At 46.3% G+C, this 22,544-nt stretch overlaps 1 protein-coding gene across 9 annotated transcripts in view; it reads left to right on the top strand.

The window, feature by feature from the left end:
* Positions 1-22,544, top strand: part of DOCK9 (dedicator of cytokinesis 9) — a 271,530-nt gene that overhangs the window by 98,332 nt on the left and 150,654 nt on the right. For 3 of the 9 annotated variants that reach the window (XM_061133107.1, XM_061133105.1, XM_061133102.1), the window contains exon 1: positions 3,854-4,077. The exons of the other annotated variants lie outside the window; for them this stretch is intronic. In XM_061133107.1, the coding sequence (XP_060989090.1) occupies positions 3,952-4,077 (126 nt within the window). In that variant the 5' untranslated portion in view covers positions 3,854-3,951. Of the gene's footprint in view, positions 1-3,853; positions 4,078-22,544 lie in introns of those variants that run through there. 9 annotated transcript variants of the gene reach the window in all.

Genomic DNA, 22,544 nt, shown 5'->3' with positions numbered 1-22,544 from the left:
GTTAAACTGGTTAATGTGTTGAAGAACTTGAGGTTTTCTAGTGTCTGAAGGTTGGTAAATATTTGTGGATTTGAATCCAGAGGTCCAGCATATACCTTCCCTCTGAAATACGGTAAAGGAAAACTTGACCACATACTTCCTGTCCTTCTATGATGGCATTTCCTCTTGTGGCTGCTCTGACCAGATGTCGTTCTCTTGTCCTCAGACACCGATCTCATGAAGCCCTTAGAGAAACCACATCCTACTTGCTGGTTTAGGTTCAGATGCTCAGTGCTGTAGCGTGTGACCCCTTGACAGGCAGACTTACTGGTACTAGTGTGTGTTAGACGAGAGGAATCAAACAAGAGCCTCTTACGTTGCCTGAGAAGTTAGGTAGCAGGAAAGGCAACAGTAGTATCTCCACTCCTCTAAATCCTGAGAATCTCCTTCCTTCATAAATTAGACCCCCCTCAAAGGTGACAGACCAGACCAGGGTCTTGCTTTGAGAATTGCTTTCCTTTATCTGGATTTAGGTATAATGCTCTGAGTTGGTGTGAGAAAGCTGTGTGAATTTCACTGCTACATTTCCTGTGAACATGTTGGGCACCTTATCTAGATATTGATCAGTTCTCTTCTATGTAAATTTCTCTGTGAGAAACTAGAAAAAATGTACTTGCCTTATATAGCCTGGTATGTTTTTCCTTTTCAGGATGTGAATTATGGAACTGATTATGTTTGCCTTTGTATCTTGACTACCTAGATGCTTAGAACCAATGCATAGTTTTTTCCCTTGATTACAAAAGAAATGTAAACTCACAGCTAAAGTTGTGAAAAGTAGAAAAACGTCAAGGAGATGCCTGGATCGTGGCAGAACACAAGGGGATCAAGACACCTATTGGAAGACAGTTGTCATAATGAAGCAGCAAAGAGGGAAGGGCAGTGAATTTTAAATTGCTGAAGCACTTTGTCATGCGCTGTAGCAACGCTGCTGGCAGAATTGTCATTTTTGGTCACACAGCGGAAGCCCTGAATTTAAGACTAAGGTTAATTTCTTCAGGTTGGAACAGCAACAGCAACAATAACGGTTACCATTAAGTGAGTACCTGCTGTGTAACAGGCTCTGTGCTGTGCTGGTTTTACACTTTCACCTCTTCACTGAAATTATTTCAGTTGGATTAAACCCAAATGTTGCCTCTAATTGCTGGTCAGTAGCTTTTACCTGTTTGTGCCCTCCAGCAGTTGGCATAGTTGACAGAATCAGTTGACAACTGATTCTGCATAGCATCGTGATGACGAGTGTGTCCGTTGTATCCGTAATGCACTATGTGACCTTCTGTACATAAAGCAACCTCTCTGGCCAGCAGTTTCTTCATCTGTAAAATGGGAACAACCATGCTTCCTGCTTCACAGGGTTGTTAAAGGACTTACCAGTTGGCTCAGTGGTAAAGAATCTGCCTGCTAAGCAGGAGATTCTGCTTCAGTCCCTGGGTCTGGAAGATTCCCTGGAGAGGGAAATGGCAGCCCACTCCAGTCTTCTTGCCTGGAGAATTCCATGGAGAGAGGAGCCTGGTGGGCTGTAGTCCATGGGGTCACAAAGAGTTGGACACAACTTAGCAACTAAAGAACAACAGCAAGTGTTGTTATAATGATTAAATAAATCACCAGTGCAGGTTTTGGGACACAGTGAGCACTTAACAGTGTTCATAAAATAAATAACCTTTTAAGTTCCTTTTCATTGCTTACAGAATGTCAGGGTATTTTGACCTAATAAACAGGATAACATTTCTCTCCTTAAAGTCTAGAACTTCCGGTGGCCTAATGATGGAGGGGATTTGAGGAAGAATTGGGCTTTTTTGAACTCTTTGAGACATTTCAGAAAGGTTTTCAGTTGTTGGTTATGACGTGCTTTGAGCTTCCCTGGTGGCTCAAATGGTAAAGAGTCTGCCTGCAATGCAGGAGACCCCCGTTCGATCCCTGGGTGGGGAAGATCCCCTGGAGAAGGGAATGGCCACCCACTGCCGGTATTCCTGCCTGGAGAATTCCATGGACAGAGGAGTATGGCGGGCTACAGTCCCTGGGGTCGGAAAGAGTCAGACACAACTGAGCGACTTTCACGTCACACTTGACCATGTGCTTTACTATGGTTCAGCTTGTCTGTTTAGTGCTTATGGCTCATCTCCTCTAATTTAGAGAACAACTGTAAGTTTCGACTTAACCATTATTTCAAATCTATATTTATGTAACTGAGGCTTTTTGGGTTTTTTTCCTATCCTCTTGTAACCTTACAAAGAGACATTTTGAAAATTCACAGATTGTATTTATTTTGGAACACAGATATGGTGAGTTTATATTACCCTGAAAGATTACCCAAGATTGAGAAATTGGGTAGTTTAAAAAAATTATTATAGAGACTACTTTTTTTTTTTTTTTAATGGATTCATAGAACCTTTGTGACTCATTACCCAGTGCTGTCCACACTGAGAAAGATTCCTGAAGTTTGAGTGGCAGAGACTGGGGTGACCTCCGCAGGCCCTGGTGAGAGGATGAACGGGCGGACATAGGGTGCCAGCTGGGCTCCCCTGCTGCCCCCTGGGGACCCTGCCGGCCTCAGTCACTTGGCTGGGGACGAGGAGACTTGTGCCTGTATCTTATACAGTAGCTTCTGTGTTTTCCTGGCTATAGGTACCTGTATACCTCGTGGCACCTATTGTGTTAGTGATGCCTTGTTCCATTGTTTACATGTTACTACTACTACTGCTGTTATCTACTGTTAGTAAATTCTCCCCAGTCTCAATGAAATAAGCAGAATAACTAATTGGGAGAAGCTCTATGGCATTCCAGGAAGTACAGGTAAATACTTAATCCCATCTTAGGCTCATTTTCACATGTAGTTCATTAATAAATCCCTTAACGCTTTTGGTTTTTCCTGAGATGATTTTAAAATGACCTAACAGTTACTCCACCATTAATGTGAGGAAATGATGAAAATAGCAGCCTTTTGGGGAAACACATCAAGTGCTGTCACCGCTGAACCATGGGATGGTGACCCAGCTACTTTCCTGTGCTTCTGTGTAAATCCCTGTTAACTGCATGACTCCATCCTTCACGCTGTCTATTCATCTTGCCTTCTCAGCTTGCGCTAACACTCCTGGAAGGTGGGGACCCTCTCCTCTGCCTTACCTTTTCACTGAGATCCTCTTGGAACCTAGTACCAGACTCGTTACCAGGTGGTACCCACACAACCGTGGATGGATTTAAGGTGATATTCTGTTTAATAAAAGCATTTACTGTGATACGTGGAATCTCATGGAAATGTGTGTCGACCTCGCCTTTTGTCTACTATAAAACAGTAGATAAATTAAGTTTGCCGTGCCAGGGGCTGTCATGCAACGAGAAACTCTGCCCTTCTGTCTGCCTGTGTGGGGTGCCGGCTACAGGAATCCCTCCTGGTTGCCCCTCGCTGCTTTGATCGTCAGCCAAGCATTTGGTGTTTAGCTATAACACGAAGGAGAGCCTCCTGAAACTCTAAGAATCTGAGAACAGCCAGATGACCTGGCTTCTCTTCAGCTCCCGATGCGGAGTAATTAGGAAGGAATCTCACTGTGACTGGTTTGCTTTTCCACACTGCACTGTTTTGATTGGGGTCGATGTGGCCCACGCCGCGTGGAGCAGACACAATGAGGCCGGTCTTCACGGGAGAGGCAGTGCACTGTGCATTGTACAGTTCGGGGTTTGTTTTCCTCTGGCCGGGCGGGTGGGAACCTCCCATTTTCCGAGCAGTAGTAACACCCCTGGAGGCTGGCCCTCCCACCCTGGCGGGCTCTGCAGACCCAGCCGGCGGGGCTGACCACTTGTGCCTGGGAAGGCAGCTTCCTTTCCGTCCTCCGGCCCCTGGCATGCGTGTGCGTCGCACGGCCAAGGACTTGCAGCTGTCTCAGTTGCAGACTCTGTGACTTGCGTTCTCAGCCGAGGATGCAGGCTGATAAATGCAGGACAAGTAGCCGAAGTGTCAAAAAGGAGCTGGTGATCGAGTCCCCGCTGCGGTGCAAGGATGCAGCCCAGGGCGAGGGGGAAGCAGAGAGCCCGGGGCCAGTGCTGGTAAGAGGGGCCGGTCCCCGGGGCTTCTGCTGTCTTCCCCACACAGAGCTGTCATCGCCTGTGCGTGTTCCGTGCCTTCTGGCCCTTCGGTTGGATTCTAAACTTGCCTGTCTCTGGCGAGCTCTCTTCTCTGTCTCCTCCTTTAGATTTGACTTGGGTTCCACTTTGAGTCTTCTTTGGGAGGAAAGATATGTTGACATCTTGTGGGTGAACGTGGTTTCCAAGAGGCTCCTTTGTATATACAACAACTACATATTGTTCAAAATTAAGTCTCACCTTGTTGCGCTGTTGCCAATGTAAACCTGGGAGGCACACTGTAATTGCCTTTTATAGGATTGAAAAAGATGCCCTTTGCAGAATTAAAACTTGTTCACATTATGTGTTTGTGAACATTAGGATGGTAACGTGGGGGTGTGGTTTAAGGAACCTAGCTGCTAAACTTACATGTGTTCTCACCCCTTTTAACAAGTTTGCCTTGAATTGAACAAAGTAAGAAATAACCTGTGCTTGGAAACCAGTTGCTAGTAAAGTTTCTATTCTTAACATTAGCTAAACTCAGAGCAGTCTGGATAAATTCAAGTGCCTCAGTAGACTTTGTAAGGGCAGAATGTGAAAAATGGTTTTGTTGTTAGCGTCAATGAGTAGGTTGTGCTCCTCTCTCGGAATTTCTTCAGTACAATAAAGGCACATAACTTTTAAAGCAAACTGCAAAAAGCCACCAACATGCACGTCGGAGGGAACAATTAAGCCTTTCAAATGATCTGTTAAAGGGATTGTTACACTCATACTTAGCAATTTTATATAGTGATTTGTTTTTTAAAACATCAAAGTTCATTTTCTGTTATAAAGTGTTGGGTTAATTAACTTATTTTTCAATTAATGCTTTTAAGAATCTAAACCTCAACTTCTCTGTAATGGATTTGACTCGATCAAATCGCCTTTGATCTGTGAGACAGCCATATATTGTACTGCCTTCAAAATTATGTTGCTAATCCGGAACTGAGAAAGTAAAGTGTAAGGGGCTTTTTGGATGTAGGTTTTCATCTTAGAGATTTAGGCCCCCCCTCCCCCCAACATTGTTTAGAGATGTTTTTCGTTATCTTGGATTCCTTTCTGCTAGCACAATAGTTCATTTATCCATTGAGAAGCATGAGCTGCTTACATGCGGTAATAGATTAAACTGGTTAAAGCTCCCAGCTGATGTCGCTTCTGATTTCTTGGAGGAAGTTGTGTGGTTTGGGTTCCCTTGTGAATATCCTTAAAAATCTTTTGTCAGTGATTCTCCAGATGTGTAGAAATATTTGTCCAGAAGATTAAATACACTGTAGAAAGATGCTCTGTGATTTTTTTTTTTTAATCACCCTAGTGACTTTTAAAAAATTTGTTTCTCTTTCTTGTGCTCAAAAAAAAAAAAAAAGAAAAGAAAATCAGCTGCTCATGTCCCAGTTATTTGTTTAGGTCGAGCCTCACCCCGGGCAGGTCCGGGGGAGCTTGTTTTCCGCTGTGATGGATGAGGCTGGGCCGGCCGCAGCTGTGCCTGCTGGGGGTGCTCATGGGGGACCCAGAAGCTCCTGGGAGCGTGGGGCGCTCTGGCTCATACACCTGGGGAGAGGTGTGACAGGGACGGGGAGGCAGCAGTGATACGAGAAGGAACCTGTTCTTGTCTGATAGTGTTTCTCTCTTGCATTGTGGTGAACAAGATGGAAAGAGCTACCACAGATAAGAGAAGCAAGGATACTTAAGCAGAGCTTCTGCCCCAGGCAGATCTCCTTACCTGTGATTCTTGCTGCCCTCGACAAATGCGCATTCAGCACACCGCTAGGAGTGCAGCTTTTCTCCAAGAGTTTTTAAGAGTTATGCAGCGCAACCTTGAGATCTGCTCATTATTATTATGTCAGTAGCTCGCTTGCTTGTTGAGAATCCCTAAGTCTATAATGTTTAAATGTAAGTAACTTATTTTATCCAAGAGGTAGAATCTTGAAATCAAGTTTTAGTTTTAGTTATGTGTACAATCAGTCCTTGGGGAAAATATGACATAGTTTAGAAAGCCAAAAAATAATTAATGCATATAATTAGAAATAGGGATAGTATAAAATAAGGAAATGTAAAGTGCCCTTACCTTTGATTTCCAAAAGTGCCCACAGTTAATTACTTGGTAAATAACTTTTTCCAAACTTTCTCCCGTGCATGTGAAAATATAACTTATTGTATGTCTTTGGAAAATGTATGCTACTATAAACTTCTGCATTAATTTTCTCCCAGAACATATCAAGAAAATCTTTGTCACCATGTATAGATGTATACCATTATTTTTAATGGCTGTACCATAATCTAATTCAGTTTGTTTCCAACTTTTGCCACTAGTACAGTGTACAATCTTTGAGAAATGACTCTGTGGCCTGTGAGTGACTAATGGTGAATGTACTGGTAAATGTATCTGAAAGCACTTATGCTAGTGAGAAGAAGTCATTTTCCTGTAAAACTTCTATCAGAAGTTAATGCCTCTTTCGCCTCTGCCAGGGCAACAGTTAAGTCTGCCTCAGCCGTGGCTGCTTGTTCCGTGCTGGGTAGAGTCAGTGTTTCCATTATAAGAAAAGTATGTGTTCAGAGGCTGTAAGGTTCAACTTACAGGCATCTATGCAGGTGGGTCTTGTCCCTTCATTGTGGCAGTAGCTGGGGAGGAAGTACATGGTGAAATTTCCCCATTCCTCTCCAGGCTTACTGCCAACCCTTTGGAAAAATGACTCTGTGGGCTTTGAGTGACTAACAGGGGAACAATCAGGATACTCTTGATGTCTACAAGTTAGTTACCCCACTGACATTTGAATACCTATTTTTGCTCCCCAAACCCTAATGCAATTCCTGGAAATAATTTATGCTAATTGTTACGGCTCAACAATTGAGAGGAAAAGGGTGTGGCTTCAGAGGTTCAGGACTGGCCGGGGCCTACGTCCTGTGTGTTGCCCTCGCACTGCTCACTTTGAAGAGGCAGGCGAGGCCCGCAGCTCAGGTCTCACCTGGGGAGCTCTGCAGGCTGAAAGGTACGAGGACGGAGAGAGCTGCATCTCACATGTCAGATACCTTGTTAGGTATTTTTAAAGCAGTAGCTTTTTAGCAACATCTGTTTTATTTTTGATATTTTTCTTTTTAAAGAAATACTTATAATTTATTTGTTCGTTTGTTTATTGGCTGTGCGGCATGCAGAATCTTAGTTCCCAGACCAGGGGTTGAACCTGTGCCCTCTGCAGTGGAAGTACAGAGTCCTAACCACTGGAGGGCCAGGGAATCCCCAGTTTTTAATATTTTTCTGGGATCTTCAAGTGTTCAACACGGAATCTGAGTTCTTATTTTACTATTTTAAAGAACAAGTGATTAGCTAAATGACTGTATGAGATGACAGCATGTGTACCCATGTAGAAAGAAATAGGAAACTGGGCTTTTCATTAAGTCAGTGTATTACCTGGGGAAGCCTCTTCTACTGTAAGTTCTATTTACTCTGGAAATAGCAGAAGCGAATTAAGATACAAACCCTGAAGGATACGCTTATGAGTAATGTTCATGTTGTTGGTATCCTATAAGACTTTAGCGTTTTGTGATTGAGTTAATTAATTTATACTTGTAAAGCCCTCTGCCCTCCATGTTTTTCTGCATCCTTATAGATGTCTTTAGAAGTAATTAATTAATGATATTATGTTGATGTTACTCAATAGGTAGTTGTTTTTTTTTTTTTTTTTTAAATATACTGAGTGGTGAAGGAAGGAAATTCCTGCAAGCTCTGTGTAATGACATATTCCCAGGTGACAAAAAAAAACCAACAGGACGTTTTCCTTATTCAGAACCACCAGCCTTCACTGTGCTCCTCGGTTTCCCCTTCACTTGTGTCTTTGTTCATTCGGCCACTTTTTTAAGAACCAGGATTTGCAAACGTACTGGGTAGTGCGCTGGGGATACAGAGGTAAGTGAGACACACTTCTCCCCAAGCAGCACGGCATGGGTAATGAGGGGCTTCTTTCCTCAGAAATGCTGTTCACCCTGTATTTTTTTAGGTTCAGTGAGTGTCGGTCTCACCCATCCTTTTCCACTGAGGCAGACAACACTTAAAATCATCTTCATCATCGGCTCCAGCAAGGACGCGTTCTGTGTTTTTAGCACCTAAAGCAGGCATAACCCTGCTTTACTGAGGGCGTAGGGACCCTGACGGTTCTCATGAACAGTCTGTGTGAATGAGGCCCTGCTGTGGCACACGTACTTTGGGGGTCAGTTGCTGGGAGGAATCTTTGGCAAGTGGATGCTTCTCTCACCCTAGAGAAGTGGCTTCCACAGCTCATATCCCTGTGTCCTTATAGCCCTGGGCCTCTCCCACCTTCCAGGAGGCTTGCTCATTTCTTTTCTCATGCATGCCAGTAACATGGAGGCAGAGTGACTTGTCACTGTTTTTTAATAACAAGGTACTGGCAGTTGCTCTGTTGTTGTTGTTGTTGTTTTTTGATGTAAAAACAAAAATAGAAAATATTTATATAGTGTCTTCCTTTGTGCCAGAAACTGTTTTAAATCTATTAAATATATTATGTCAATTCATCCTCCCAGTTCCAAGAGGCAGTTACTATTATTACTAGTCTTTTTTAAAGATGAGGAGGCTGAACCCAGAGAGGTAACTTACAAAAAATCGTACTTTTAGGAAGTGACAGAGCTGGCTTTAAGGTGCCAGTCAGGTTTTCCAGAACCCATACCTGAACACATATGTATGGTTCATTACCAAAAACCAGTGTATCCCTTATGCTTGAAGTTGGGATTATAAAGAAAAAAGAGAAGTTCAAAACAACTCCCTGCCCTTAAGAAATGTAAAGCTGGTTAAAGAAAGGCCAATTACTAAGTGGCAAAACAACAGCAGTTGAATAGCACAGACAGACGAAGAGGAGGATGGTCGTGGCTAAAGGTGTTGGAAATGTGAACAGGATGGAGTTGGGGGTCACATCACTCTTCTTTTGGGTCGTGTTTTATCATCCTCCCGGAAAATTACACAGGAGCATAGATAGATTGGTAGAATATCTGAGAATCTGGAGATATCTTATTTTCCTCCCTAGATTTCTTTTTTTTTTTTTTAATTGATTTACAGCATAATCCAGGATAACCCTGAAATGTTTATTTCCTAATCAATGAAAGAGGCACCGTGGTCCCCATGGTATCAATAGGAGGCTGCCATCTGCTCAGCGTCCCCTAGCTTTTGACAGGTGGTGGCCAAACACGAGACAGCAGCACTGTGTCACTGACAGGGAGTGATGTGGCTGGTCCCGAGAAGACAGTTTGGAGACCGGCTTCAGATCTGGTCAGGGATCTGCCTTTTAATCTCTGCAGATGACCACCCTTCCCTCCCTCAAATACTAGCCCGACCCTGGCTTCAGCACTTTTCTTGTCTGTAAAATGAGAAAGTGAAAGTGAAAGTTGCTCAGTCTGACTCTTTGCAACCCCATGGAATTCTCCAGGCCAGAATACTGGAGTGGGTAGTCTTTCCCTTCTCCAGGGGATCTTCCCAACCCAGGGATCGAACCCAGGTCACTCGCATTGCGGGCGGATTCTTTACCAGCTGAGCCACAAGGGAAGCCCAATGAGAAGAAAAATGAAAAAAATAAAAAGTAAAATGAGAAGCGTGTAGTGAATAACCTCAAAGTTTCCATCTGGCACTAAAAGCCCGTGTTTGAGGGTCATTCACTTTGGCCCACAGTATGCTGTGATGGGATCACATCAGGACTTGGGGGTTTGTTTTAGGTTCTGAGCTCAGTTTATCCAGAATCATCTGGATTTTGATTTGGAGGAGCTGTAAAACAGGAGATACTGGATTTCAACCCAATGTAATGAATAAGACAAGTGCAGTGGGTTGGCAAACCTGAAAATAAATAGAAATGGTGAGTCTGTAAGTCAGTTGTGTCTGACTCTTTGCAACTCCATGGACTGGCTCCTCTGTGCATGGGATTCTAGACAGACAAGAATACTGGAGTGGGTTGCCATGCCTTCCTCCATGGGACCTTCCTGACCCAGGGATTGAACCCGATCCCACATTGCAGGCAGATTCTTAACCATCTGAGCTACCAGGGAAGCAAACAGAAGTGGTAGCAGGGAATAATGTACAGGAAAGGCAAGAAGATCTGGCTTGAACCTACAGATGAGATGACTGAGTATAATTTTAGAAGCAAGAAGACTTGGAAATTATAGTTTATCCTCAACTTTACAGAAGTTGGAAATATCCCTGTAATGTGATACAGCTTGTCCTAAGTTTCTCTTGAGTGTCGTTTGAGGCTTGAGAAGTTTTTAGTGCTCGCCTTCCAGACAAGCGGCCGTGCCACTTCCCAGCAGGGCTCGGGGAGGGGCTGTCCAGAGTTCTGTTTCGGCGTCTCCTTGCTGTGGAGTGTCGTCACTGCTAAGGCAGAAGTGGGCAGTGCCAAGGGCCTGCCCTCGCGGTCAGAAGTCCTGGGCCCTGTGTCTTCTAAACACTTTTCTAAGCCGGGATTGTTTCTGCCGGATGGAGATAGTCTTGATGGCTGTCCTCCAACCCCTTGTCTCCGAAAGGTTGTCTGGGCTGCCCTGGTCAGCTTAACCACATTCAGCCTTTCCTTACTCTGAGCCATGCTCTATTATGCCGCCAGGCCAGTTGTCCCAAAGTGCAGATAGCGGCCCTTAATCTCCTGCTTACATCCCTTCGCTAACTTGTCTTTGCAGAGAAGGCAAAGCATGCCTGCTTGGCCCTCAGAGGCTGGTGCTGAAGGTGCTTGCAGACCGCCCTTGTCTGCTGCACTTCCCCAGATGCATCCTGACCCTGTGGCTCAGCTGGTAAAGAATCCGCCCACAATGCGAGTGACCTGGGTTCGATCCCTGGGTTGGGAAGATCCCCTGGAGAAGGGAAAGTACCTTGGGGTACTTTCACACGTGGGCACAGCGCTGCTTTTTGCCTGGCACGGCTTCCCTGCCTGACCACTTTCTCTCATCTTTCAAGTCTCAGTCACATAACCAGCTCCTTGAAAAAGCCTGTACACTCTCCCCACGTCTTCCTGAAGACTGTGCTCCGTGGCCCACCACAAATCATTATTCTAGCGTGTTAGGTTATCGTGCTGTGTCATGCTGAGGTTTGTACAGTCTCCCTCTCTAGTTGTGGGGGTGGGGTATATGCCCCATAGGAACCCTGTTTTTTTGTTTTTAAGTATCCCATCTCTGAAGTAGTGTCAAACCTCCCCCGCTCCCCCGCCCACACTTTCTTTCCTTCTGGCACGGCCCTTGTCACCTTTGCAGGATGCAAGGCACGGGTTGCCGAAAGGGCTTTTAGGAGAGACTGGACCTGAGGGTCTTTCTCCCTCTCTTTTCTTCCCTCTTTCACCTTCATCGGTTTTGCCACCAATATTCAAAACATGCTGAAATGCCAGAACAAGTAAAAGCGGGTGCACTAGAGGAGCCTGTTTGACTAAAGGTGATATGAGTATTGTGCCCCCAAACTCTCCTGTGCTTCTGTTATTTTTGATCTAAAGTAAAATGTTGGCCTACATTTTGTGACCTAAGGACACAAATGCAAACATAGGTGACCAGGGTCCAAACCTGCCTCTCTCTCTTCCTCTCAGCCAGCACCCATCGTTTCTGTATCAACTCTACTGCTTCTCATTAGCCACTGAAACTATAACTTCACAATCTCTGATTCTTGTAGGACATTTGGGAAAACTCATTGTGTGACTCTATTACCAGAATCCCAGTAAATTGATTATATGTGGAAAGGGTATTGGAGACCCACAAGATGCAGGGCCAAGAAGACAGTCAAGTGGGACCTGTTAGCAACACTGAACAATCCAGTTTGCCTGCTTTAACTTTGTCACAATTTAACCTGACTATTTTGTCTCCAATGTGGGTAGTTTTCCCAAAATTTATCTCATCTCCCTAAGTGAAAATTTCAGGAAATTGTCTGTTCCTTGTTTTGCCCTGAAGTGTTAAAAATTATCTGTAAACAAAAAGTATATTTCATACAATCTCTCTAGGCAAGAATACTGGAGTGGGTTGCCATGCCCTCCTCCAGGGGATCTTCCTGACCCAGGGATAGAACCCAGGTCTGCCACATTGCAGGCAGATTTTTAACCATCTGAGCCATCAGGAAAGCCCCAATGGAACTATAGCACTAGGCACATATGTAATTCTAAATTTTCTTGTAGCCAAATTACAGTGAAATAAATATGTGTAGTTAATTTTAGTAATATAGTTTTTTAACCCAGTATTTCCAAAAGTAGTATCCTTTCAGCATTTAATCCTTGTAAAATATCAAGGCATTATACATTCTTTTATTCATACTAAGTCTTTGAAACTGGCTGTCTATTTTACACCTGTAGCACATCTAAATTCAAGATGGTCACATGTAGTTAGAAACTACTGTACCGAACAATGCAGGTCTGTAACCATACACATTCCAGAGCTTCAAGACCTCCAATCAGAAAAGTTGTAGGGTTTTTTTTGTGGGGGTGAGTCATATTTGTGAATCTGGGTTGGGGAGGAAATGCATGATTTAAGTTTAAGGTTGGGTTCTCCTTGCCAAGATCATGTCCTTGAAGTATTTGGAAATAATGTGAATGACCTTTTACGTAATGGCATTAAAACCTCATGTTCAAATCTGGTTCTTCAGGAAGATTTAGTATTTTGGAGTATGATTTGTGATGTATCAATACTTGATACAGAAAATGATTATCTTTCAGGGAAGGACTCTGCCTTTTCTCTGTCCCGCTGTGAGATTGTGGTGCCTGGGTAGTTCAGTGTAGCTTATGTTTCTAGATCTCAGAGGTGAGCAGAAGGCCTCAGATTCCTGTCCTCCCTGGCGGTGTGGAGGCTGAGGCAATGTGGTGTGGCCCAGTGTGGTGCATTCCTGGGACAAAAAGAAGTGGAGGCTTTAGGGAAGGGCTTCCTGTTCTGGAACTCTGCAATGCTGTCACGTGTCTCGCTAGCGGGTGATGGGAAAGGTCCTGGGCTTGGGGCCAGGAGACCCACAGGTCACCATCTGTGAGACCTTTGTTGATTCATGGAACCCCTCCGAGGTTTGGTTTCCCCATCTAGGAAAAGGTGGTGATGCAACCCTAAGAGTTTCGGGGCAGGTTTAGAGAGAGAATTTATGTGTGATCCAGCAAAGGCTTGTTTATACTCTAGGGACTAAAATTCTCTGTATCTGAATGAGCTTAACTACATATGATCCCCATGACCAGTGCTGTGAACCACGCACTGTATATTGAAACCCTTCAGTGACCCTGCAATGCAGATAAGAGAAAGTGGTATTTTTCAGTGCTTTGTACCAGGCACTTAATATTGAAACCCTTCAGTGACCCTGTGATGAAGATAAGAGAAATTGGTATTTTTCCCATTTTCAGTTGTGGATATGCAGATTGAGTAATTTGTCCCAAGGCCACGTAGTCAACAAGCAGTCGAGCCAGGAGTTTTAAAAAAACACTTTGTAATATGAATTTCTCGAACATACAAGAAGGTAGACAGACTCGGAGAGTGGTTTTCTGACTTGGGTGGCATCACAGGCACCCAGATTGCATGGCCCTGCCCCCAGAATTTCTGATTTGGTGGCTCTGGGGTTAACATGCATTTCTAGCAAGTTCCAGGCAGCTCTGGTACTGCTGGCCTGGGGCCACACTTTGAGAAACACTGGGCTGATATGATGACCCCCTCATCCACCCATCACCACCTGCAACAATAGCAATTATTTGGGGGATTGGGACTTTAATCCTGACACCCCATACCTGCCCTTGCTGGTGTCCGAACTGCCTCCCCGGTGATGACGTGCTCAGAAACTCCTGTGAACCAGAACCGTGTTATGAATATTCCATTGCCCGCCCCACTCCCCCCCAGTGTTTACAGATAAGTAGTTTAAGTTGTTTTGAAATCTGACTAAATCTGGCCTTTCAGCTTAATTACTTGACCTCTTCATTTCAAGGTTTCAAAAATAGCTTTTATTGACCTAGGAAGAGTGAAGAATTTCAGTCCATAATGCTAAGAAAAGTGGGAGGGAAATTACTGCCGGGAGCGGAGTCTGGTGTAGACTGAAGCTAAACTTCTTTAGGCACCTGCTGTGCTGTGGGTCTTTTTCTTTTGCCTTCATCGTCGCTTTTCACATGTGAAAAAATGGCAGGAAAATCAGCAGCTGGCATGGCGTGTGTGAGAGACGTGCACAGAGGCGTCCCTCGGGCTCCCCGCTTGTTCGCTGTCTCCTCCCTCCCTTCTCTGCCTCTCTGGCTCATGCCCTGCCTCAGGGCAGAAAGAAGACACTTGAGGTGCTGTCTGCACAGGCAGCACTCGGCTCCACTCAGGATTCTCAGGGGCACAGGGCGTGGAGGAGGCCCCTCTAAGCCCCTCGTCCTCTGTGGCCCCCCCATTGAGCACAGCTGACTGCATGCAAGCAGTTATGACTTTTGTTAATTAGTATTATTAACTTCATTATTACCTCCATTTCCATTCCATTTTCTAGATGCCATTGATTCGACAGTTTTTCATAGCCTCTAATTCTGTTCACTTTAGTAATAGGATAATAATCTTGGAAAACCACACTTATTTATAAAAGTGACAAATGCAAAACGCAGGCTCTTTTCCTTCCATCTGACTGACTGATTTTGCATGTCCAAGTACTGCTCACACTGACATGGTGATTCAATACAGTCTCTCAGTGACAAGCTCTCTCGTTTGAGTGCTCATTTCAGCACTGTGTAAAAAAAGGAATTCAGCATCTTATCAGTGTTTGTAATATAAAAAAGCGATATTCACAAGTATGTCATTCTTGGTGTTAGTCTCTTCTGAGGATAGCACCACATTTCAGCGTGAGAGATATATTTAGATGTCTGCAAGTTTGGTGTTCATTACAGGTCCTTCTAAACATTCTCCAGTTCACCCGCTCTTGTGGTTTCATGCTGAGGTTCGAGCTTTCTTCTCAGTCCATGCTGATAGGGTCCCCCTTTCCTCCAGTCTTCTGGAGCAGGTGCTCGTGCATGCTTTCAGTGAGCATGCAAAAATTTAAAATGTAGAGGCTGAGAGGGGGAGTGGGGCCCAGGGAAGAATGTGGTCCAGGGGTCAGGAGACCCCGGATGCCAGCCCAGCTTTGCCAGCTGGGACAGTCACACAGCTCCCGCCCATGCTCCCCGGTGTCCCTGTTTGTAAGCCGAGAGGGTTGGACCAGACAAATCTCAGGTTCCGACGTTTGCACAGTTGCAACTCTGTTCTTACCGAACCTCCCGCTCATTTTAAACATGCGGATTCTGAACAGCTGCTGAGGCCTTTGTTCTGGCTCACATTGTTAGCAGTCTGCAGAAGAACAAGTATTGCTGGAGGAGAAGGTGATCAGATGTTGGTTGTCAGGGTCTCCCAAGTCCTAATGTCCTGGGTTAAGGGAAGAAGACCACATGTATTACAAGGAGATCGGAGGCCATTTTCCACGACTGAAGGATGTACGCACCTCATTTTATGTCTCTCAGTCTTTTTTGCTCCTTCACTGGTTTGCTGGCTTCCTTAGGGCCCTTCTCAACATGGCCTGCCTGCACTGTAGCCTCATCCTTCACCACAGGCTGTAGTCCAGGGTGGCTTGGAGACATGTGAGCTAATCATTGGGACGACCTCAAACAGATGCTGTTCAGAGAGTCGTTTGTTTTAGAGGAGGACCAAGGGCTGCCTGGGGCACCGGTAGAGTGGGACCCCTTGCGCAGAGCTCTACGCCTCAGCCTCCAGTGTTCCCACCCATTCAGAGAAGCCGAGGCCCTGCGGGTCACTGTCCATTGTTTCCTAAGCGCATCCATCCAGGAGTCCACTGCTGATTTCAGGTGGCTTGTTCATTCGTGCTTTGCAGCCGCATCCAGTACCCTTTGAAAAAGGACTTCTCATAAACATAGTGAGCTCTGAACGGCCGCCGCTTCCTGAGCTCGGGGCTTCCCTAACAGCTCAGCTGCTAAAGAATCCGCCTGCAGTGCAGGAGACCCCGATTTGATTACTGGGTTGGGAAGATCCACTGGAGAAGGGATAGGCTACCCACTCTAATATTCTTGGGCTTGCCTTGTGGCTCAGCTGGTAGAAATCTGCCTGCAATGCAAGAGACCTGGGTTCGATCCCTGGGTTGGGAAAACCCCCTGGAGAAGGGAAAGGCTACCCACTCCAGTATTCTGGCCTGGAGAATTCCATGGACTGTGTAGACCATGGGGTTGCAAAGAGTCAGACAGGACTGAGCGGCTTTCACTTCACTTCACTTCACTTCACTTCACTTCCTGAACTCACCTGTTCAGAGGATGACCAGGCCCTGGAAGAGACTCCAGCAACTTCCTATTCATAACTTTGTATTTATTTAAACCCCATTCCCTCTTTGATGATACAGATTTCAAGCTCCACAAAATCTGGTTCCACCCATGCCACAAGCATAATCCTCGGCTTTTCCGTTTTTTCTGCAAGGGGTCTCCAGGCCACCCTGAAGCCTGGCTGACTCGTTCACCTCTTGGACTCAGCTCTAACCACTTCCTTTAGGAAGCACTGCACTGTTGGGGCCCCTTCACTCACTGCATGCCTGTGCAATGCAGGTGCTGTTTCAGGGGCTGGACAAAGCAGAAATCATTTAGACATAATACCAGTAAATAAAACAGAGATCTTTCCCCTCCTGGAGCTCGTAATTTTAACAGGAGCGGGGAGGGGAGGAGAGTCAGTTTCATTCTAGCGGGTCGCGTGCCACTCCTGGGTTCCCACTGCTGTCGGTCACTGTGCTTTGCCTCGTTCACACGTCCACCTCCCCACTGGCTAGTGAGCTTTCTGGGGCTTTCTTTTCATCTCAGGGTCCCAAAGACCTGGCACAGCGCACGTGGACAGGCTCCATGAAAAGCCATGGAGAGGACGAATACATATCTGCTAACAACCCTTGCAGTGGGGGAGGGGGGCAGCTGCTCATGTCCTGCACCCACCCTAATTATAGGAAGGTGAGGATTGTTCCTTCAAATCTGACAGCTCCTAAGAAGTTGCTGGTGGGAGTATGGAGTGAGTGAGAGTTGTGTGCAAGACAGTGGTGCAGAAAGGCTCGGGGCTGCAGGATTAATATCTGCCTTCAGAAGCCCCCTTCCTTCTTATTGCAAATGCCTCCCTCCCCGCCCTCCACCCCAGCAGCAGAGCTGGGTCCTTTGGGGCAACGTGGAGAAGTGCACCATTTTGAAAAATGTACTCAGTTCCATGAAGGCTTTTCATCTCAGCCGATGGAGAAGGTTTTGTAGCTCGCAGATAAATCAAGGAAGTCCTAAATTCTTTATAAGCAGAAGCGACGCATTTCTCATGTCTTAAAATAGAGTGCTCCAAGAGCTGCTGTTTCCTCAGTTTGCTATTTCAAGCAGTGGCGTTCAGGGTTTCAGCTTGTATTAACATTTGATTACCAGACACACAAAGGCAAGAAATGACTAGAAAGTTCACGGGAAGCCATCATGTCAGATTGGAGAGCAATAGAATCAGAGCCTTTTTGTTCAGCTCGTCCCCTGGTTTGCGAGGCTTTGTGCACGCTTGGCCAACGTCGAGCTCACTCATGGGCTGGCACTTTCCCATTCTGCTGGATTCCAGAGGAGTCTCACTTTCTTGGCGCTGAGAACATTACCTGACTTCTGATTGCCTTTGGGTCTGGAACTTCAATTTGCGTGGATGTCAAGCGGCCAAACCCAGAGCAGCAAATGCGGTCGGAAGGACTGAGTTCAGTGAGGCTCCAAGGGAGATGGACGGGAGGACGTGTGGGTCCTGGCCTTTGATGCCCGTGAGAGCCGCGTGGTCACTGGAGGCCGGCCTGCTGCCTGCTGCTTTGACCAGTAGATGGGGACGGGGGCCCTGGGCATCAGCAGCTCATCCGGGCCCAGGGTGTCCCTTGAGATGGAGCCACTTCTTCCCACCATCTGGCCACATGAACAGCCTCAGGCTGTTCCGAGTCCCGTCCAAAGAAGCCAAGGCTTTGATTCATTGAGAGAAAACCGTCTCTGGGCCCCGAGAAGTCTGCTTGCTCCACCCCTGCCCCCCAAACTGCTCAGTCCTTTCCGACACCACTTGTAATGGAAGTGTCTGTCTGGGTTTTCTTTGGGCTCAGACCCTGAATTCCAGTGTCCCCTCTGTTTATTATTATATAGTTTTCTCCATGCTTGGCCGGTTGCTTTTCCTTCTCTATGAAAGTCCTAGCCATTGTTGTGTTTAATATGTTCCTGGAGCATAGAAGAAAGGTTTTGTAAACAGGTTGGTGACATTGAATGTACGTGTAGCACTCACTCAAGAACAAAAAAACTCAGATTATTGTCATGCAAGCAACACATTTAATAATAATAATTACATTTATTATGTGCCTGCTGTTTGCCAGGCTGTGCTGAGCATTAATTCAACGAGGCCCAATAACTTCACGGGCTCAGTTTTTTTTTAAGCACTGTGCTATAGACGGCCTTCAACTTGATCAGTATCTGTGTGGTGTATATATGGCCCTGTCAGGGCAGATCCAGGTTTTCTGAGCAGTGAAGCTTAGACTTTGGGGGCTTTAAGAAAAATAATTCAAGTTACAAATACAAAATAAGGCATGGAGGTGAATATTTACTTAGAATTTGAAAAGAAATCACAACCAATTATAACATGTAAGAAGCCAAATTATTGACATCGAAAATACAGGAAAACAATACATTTTAATCAGTGAACCTCTTGACACACCTGAGCAATACTTTCTTTGAGACAGTTTTTGGCTTCACACTCATATCACCTCTTCATAGAGTCATGACTTTGTGTTATCAGTCTGGGTCACAAGAATTAGATCATTCTGTCTTTCCTGTAGCAAGATTAGTTGAAATTTGTGTTTGATTAATCATAATTTAGAAGCATTTAGCTTTGTAATGTTTGGTGACATCACAAGAACTTCTAGGGTTGAATAAATCTCGGTTATGGTCTTCATATAGGAGCTGTGTGCCTTGGGGGCATTCTGAGTTTGGGCGATGACTGATCTGCGATACCTCCAAGCAGTTCTGGCCCCAAATCTTGGGATGTGCCTGTGTTGTACGGCTTCTGTGCACCTCCGTGTCGTATTGCCTACATGACTTTGAGAGGACCGACGTAATGAGCCGTGTTCTTGTAAATCTTCCTAACCAAGATGCCAAGCACCAGTCGAGCTCAGCAGGGATGTGGGGCCTGGAGAGGGGCTGTGCGAGGGCAGGGCATTAAGCTGTCACCTGTCTCTGGGTCCTGCGCTCTGTGCCGAGGGGGCGTGGAGACAAGGAGACCCGGCCCCATCCCCGGGCGCTAACAGTGGGGGAGACGAGCTGTCCATGGGTCATTTCAATGCACGGCCGAAGCAGCTGCAGCCTTAGGACTGCTGCTGACCCGGCCGCAGTGGTCAGAGAAGGGACAGGCTGCCTTCTAACGGGCTGAGGTGGTGCCCCCGTTATGTGGCCACGCACTGCCTGCCCCAGGGCTAGAGCAACCCTCCTCTTACTTTCTTGGCAGCTCTGCCTGTGTCAGATTTGTTTTTTTAAAGCAATGATTCTGCTGCTAAAATAAAGCCTCTGTGGACCGCTGCGAAGGGCTGTAGGATTGCGACAGGTGGGTCCGTGTGGGGAGTGACAGCCACACTGCCTGTGTCCTGGGCCCCCGGGTTAGAGACGCCACTGGAACCCACGTATCCACCTGCCCAAGGAGGGCTGTGCGGTCAAGTCAAGGAGTTCAAACCCTTGCCCTCCTGAAGAATTCTCATTCTTCCCTCAGCCCTCGTGAGGCAGCACTTCCGTGGTGAAGTGAGGTGATCTCACAGCCCATGGATGGCAGTTGGTGCCATCTCTACTTTTAGCTCTGCATCAACGTCTGCCTGCACCTCTCACTAAACTAAATTAGGTGTTTACGAGCCTGCCTCCCCCACCCTCCAGGGTTTCTTTTTCTCAGTTCCATATAGCTAGTCTCCAGGGAAGGGCAGCCCTCCCTCCGCCCCAAACTAGGTAAAAATTTTGGAAAGTACTGTGTATATACATTTCTGAGGGGAGGGGCATTCAGTCTCAAGGGGGTCCTCCTCAGGGAGCTTAAGGATCTCAGCATGGTCTTGTTCCGTGTTCATCCCTGAACTTACCAATTCCAGCACAGTTCCTGGGCCATCATGGTAGTCCAGGTGTCCTTCAGGATCCCTGTGAGAGCTTCTTCTAGGATGGTTGGTCCCTGCTCCTGGAGCTTCTGATTCGAGCTTGGGATGAGGCCTCAGAATTTACATCTGTATCAGCTTCCCAGGTGATGCTGATGGTGCTGTTCCCCGGACCCCGCTTTGAGAACCACTGTGGTAGACTGTTGTGGCCTTGAAGCACCACAGTCCTCTCCCTATCTGATTTCACAGTAACCGAGAAATGAATGTTCATACAAAAGGACTTTTTTTAAAAAAAAAAAGTATTTATTTTTAGTTGGAGGATAATTGCTTTACAACGTCGTGTTGGTTTCTGCCACACATTAGCATGAATCGGCCATAGGTATGCACAGGTCCCCACCTTCTTGAACCTCCCTCCCACCCCATGCTGCCCCTCTAGGTCATCACAGAGCAGCAGGCTGAGCTCCCTGTCACACGGCAGCTTCCCACTCGCTGTCTGATTTCCACATGGTAATGTGCGTATTTCAGTGCTACTCTTTCAGTTTGTGCCGTTCTCCTCTTGCCCGACTGTAACCATAAGTCTGTACATTATGTATGAGTCTCTATTCCTGCCTTGCAAACAGGTTCATTGGTACAGTCCATACGGGGATTCCATTTTTCTAGATTCCACATATTTGCATTAGTAAACGACATTTGTTTTTCTGACTTACTTTCCTCTGTATAACAGGCTCTAGGCTCATCTGACAGATAAGAACTTTTAACCTCCAAACAAGGGAGGAAGCTGAAGGACTTGAGCTGCACTTTTTACACACTATGAAAGCACAGTCACGCACTGGACATGTTCCAAACATCCTAGGCTTGGGAGCTGGCGAGCCCCATCCTGCCTGGGGAGACACACGTGTCCAGGAATATTGAAAATTCAAGCAGGTAAGTGTGCAGAGTTCCAAAACCTGAAAGTTCTAATGGCCTAGGAGCGTTGGCCATTCATCAATTTAGGTAATTCTGGACCCACGTATTTCTTTTGAAGATAAATCAAGAACTGGCAGGTCAATTATACCTCAACTGAAAAAAATAAAGTAGCCCTTCATATAATCAGGCTTCGTAAGATGCCCGCAGTCCAGCTCTCTGTACATCCCGGCTTGGCCCAGCACTGCCTCAGCCTTACTTTATGTGCATGGTGGCCTCCCCAGCTTAAGCTGGAAGTTTAATCAGTAATGCCCTGTGTGATTGGCCCGATCCCCCGCACCCCTCAGCTAGTGACTGTCCTAGTCCTGCGTCTAGACGGGCTCCAGTGTGCACAGTCATCAGTAGGAAACAGCGGTCCTCACTGTGACTTCCAGTCCAGAGAGCTGCAGGGCATGTGTTCTAGCTGCTCCCCTGGCACCCGGGGAGCCCTTCTGACATCAGCCCCCCCCCGTCACTGATAGCCAGCCCTCCCCCTTGTAGTGAAGATTGTGGTCGTGTCCTGCCTCCCGTCAGCTGTACGTGGTGGGATGTCACTCCACGACCTTGGCCTCTGACTTGTAAGAGTCCCCGTCCAGTACATCGTTGATTTTCTCTGTCGCCGACTCCGGGGTCTTTCTTTGGCCTCGTGGCCGGGCAGTTGCAAGAACTGCAGGACTGTGGGGTGCAGTCCAACACTCTCGAGTCATGTCACCAGGAAACATACTGAGCTTAGGTGTGTCGAGATAGCTTTATAAAGCCAAGGTCGTGAGCGAGCTCTGCGCTAAGCCTCTTTCTTCTGAACCAGGAGTCTGGCTGTCTGGTAATTAACTTAATCTCGTTTAGCTGTTCAGTTCAGTGCAGTCGCTCAGTCGTGTCCGACTCTTTGCGACCACATGGACTGCAGCACGCCAGCCTTCCCTGTCCATCACCAACTCCCGGAGTTTACTCACACTCCTGTCCATTGAATCATTTTGCTGTTTGTGTGTCGTTTTCTGTTACCAGTGATACTGCAAGCCAGCTTCCTACTCTGCGAGGCTGAGGTTCCCCCCCCCTCAAAAAAAAAAACACATGTGACCAGCTGGAAAAGCTTAGTGGAGCTGAAGAACAGTGAACAGCTGTAACCAGTGAATCATCAGTTTAAAGAGGAGTGGAAAATAGGCAATTGTGCTCTTAACCCACAGCTTGGTAGATACTAGCCCTGTCGCGTCTCCCAAGCCCCTCTCTGTCATTTCTGTGTGTCTTCTGTTGCTGTCTTTATCTTGCCCTTATGTTTCCTCCATCTCTGCGTCTTCTACTTCCTCCACCCCCTAGGTGGCTGTCACCTGTGTCTCTTCCTCTCCCCCATCTCCATCTTGGCCCTTTTCCTGTCTTTCTTCACCAGTCTTCACTCTCAGCCTTCATCCTCTGATGGTTTCTTTCTTCC

Source organism: Dama dama, chromosome 30 (genome assembly GCF_033118175.1).
Source record: "Dama dama isolate Ldn47 chromosome 30, ASM3311817v1, whole genome shotgun sequence".
Taxonomy (NCBI): domain Eukaryota; kingdom Metazoa; phylum Chordata; class Mammalia; order Artiodactyla; family Cervidae; genus Dama; species Dama dama.
The sequence above is the reverse complement of the archived record's forward strand: the minus strand, read 5'-3'. Positions and strand labels throughout refer to the sequence as shown.